Here is a 2103-nt window from a genome sequence, read left to right as displayed (position 1 = left end):
AAAGGCCTCAAGCACCTCAACAGCAATATAGACCACCTCAGGTCGAATAACAAGCGAGTCCTACAGTCATCTTGAAGACATGTTTAAAAAGATGATGGCTGAACATCAAGCCCTCGCCACAACAGTGAGAAATTTGGAGCGTCAAATGGGACAGCTTGCTAGTGCTCAAAACACTAGACCAGCTGGAGCACTTCCAAGTGACACTGAAGCCAATCATAGGGCGGCCCTTAATGCCGTATCGTTGAGGAATGGGAGACAACTAGAGGAAGTTCTATCAAAAAAGAGGAAACATGTGACTTTCAATGAGATGCCAGCCATTGTAGAATCAGCATCAGAGAAAGCTAAGGAGCCAGAGAAGCCAGCTGGAGAGGCGGTGGCTGAGCAATCCCCACAATTAGTTGCAAGGCCACCACCTCCATTCCCTCAAAGACTGCAAAAATTACGAGATAATGCCACATATAAAAAGTTTCTTGATATCTTGAAGCAGGTACAAATTAATATTCCATTGGTTGACATCTTACAAGAAGTACCCAAATATGCAAAGTACATCAAGGACATTGTGGCGAATAAAAGGAGGCTGACCGAGTTCGAGACTGTGGCACTCACCGAGGAGTGCAGTTCCAGAATTCAAGGCAAGTTACCTCAGAAATTGAAGGATCCAGGTAGTTTCACTATCCAAATCACGATTGGTAAACATGCTGTTGGGCGAGCTCTATGTGACCTTGGAGCAAACATCAATTTGATGCCGCTATCTATATTCAGACAGTTGGGGTTGGGTGAACCACGCCCAACAACAGTTATCTTACAGTTAGCTGACCGCTCCCTTGCTCATCCTGAGGGAGTGATTGAAGATGTGCTAGTCAAGTGGGGTCTTTCATATTCCCAGTTGATTTCATCATCCTGGATTACGAGCCTGATTAGGAAGTCCCATTTATTTCGGGCGTCCATTCTTAGCCACGGGCTGATCTATTATTGATGTTTGTGAAGGAAAGATGACGATGAGAGTGGGTGACCGAGTGGAGGTCTTCAATGTTTATAGAGCACTCAAGTTACCAGCCCATTATGAAGAGTTATCCATGATCTTTGTGGTGGAAGGTGATGCCACATCGTTAGTACCCTATATGAGCCCTACAGATCCTGTTGAACGAGTATTGATTGGGGACGTAGAAAATAGTGAAGATGAAAGGATGGGAGAAATTGAGCAAGTGTTGGATATGTCATGCAGTTATGTACATGGGGTTAGAAAATTTGTAGAGTTGGACAGGCCTGTCACTCTGACCCTCCCCAGGCCATCTATTGAAGAAGCTCCGAAGCTAGAACTCAAGCCACTTCCAGCGCATCTGCGCTATGCTTATTTGGGGAACTCAAAGATACTGCCCGTGATTATTTCATCCAGCTTGACCAGCACTCAAGAAGAAAAATTGCTCAGAGTCCTCCGCGAGCATAAAAAGGCCATTGGGTGGACTATAGCTGACATCAAGGGCATTAGTCCATCGTTTTGCATGCATAAAATCTTTCTAGAGGACGGACACCGCCCCAGTGTAGAGCAGCAAAGGAGATTAAATCTCATTATGAAAGAGGTGGTGAAAAAGGAAGTAATCAAGTTGCTCGATGCAGGTATCATTTTTCCTATTTCTGATAGCAACTGGGTAAGCCCGATTCAATGTGTGCCTAAAAAGGGAGGAATGAATGTAGTTGAGAACGAGAAGAATGAGCTAATCCCTACTCGCACTGTTACGGGCTGGAGAGTCTGCATTGATTATAGAAGGCTTAATAAGGCGACTCGCAAGGATCACTTCCCACTCCCATTCATCGATCAAATGCTAGACAGGTTAGCCGGGCATGAATATTACTGCTTCCTTGATGGTTATTCAGGATACAATCAGATTGTCATATGCCCAGAGGATCAGGAGAAGACTACTTTTACTTGTCCTTATGGCACTTTTGCCTTCAAGCTAATGCCATTTGGTCTTTGTAATGCACCAGCCACATTCCAGAGATGCATGATGGCTATTTTCACCGACATGGTGGATTTCGTGGAAGTGTTTATGGATGATTTTTCAGTTTTTGGGTCTTCTTATGATGATTGCTTGAGGAATTTAA

The 2103-nt window shown here is 44.4% G+C and overlaps 1 protein-coding gene across 1 annotated transcript; it reads left to right on the top strand.

Moving 5' to 3' along the window:
• Positions 1-94: 94 nt before the first annotated feature.
• LOC109222733 lies at positions 95-976 on the top strand. Its single transcript, XM_019387053.1, has one exon. The coding sequence runs from the start codon at positions 95-97 to the stop codon at positions 974-976; it is 882 nt and encodes a 293-aa protein (XP_019242598.1).
• The last annotated feature ends 1127 nt before the right edge of the window (positions 977-2103 follow it).

Source organism: Nicotiana attenuata, unplaced genomic scaffold (assembly GCF_001879085.1).
Source record: "Nicotiana attenuata strain UT unplaced genomic scaffold, NIATTr2, whole genome shotgun sequence".
Classification (NCBI taxonomy): domain Eukaryota; kingdom Viridiplantae; phylum Streptophyta; class Magnoliopsida; order Solanales; family Solanaceae; genus Nicotiana; species Nicotiana attenuata.
This window is presented reverse-complemented; position numbering and strand designations above follow the sequence as displayed.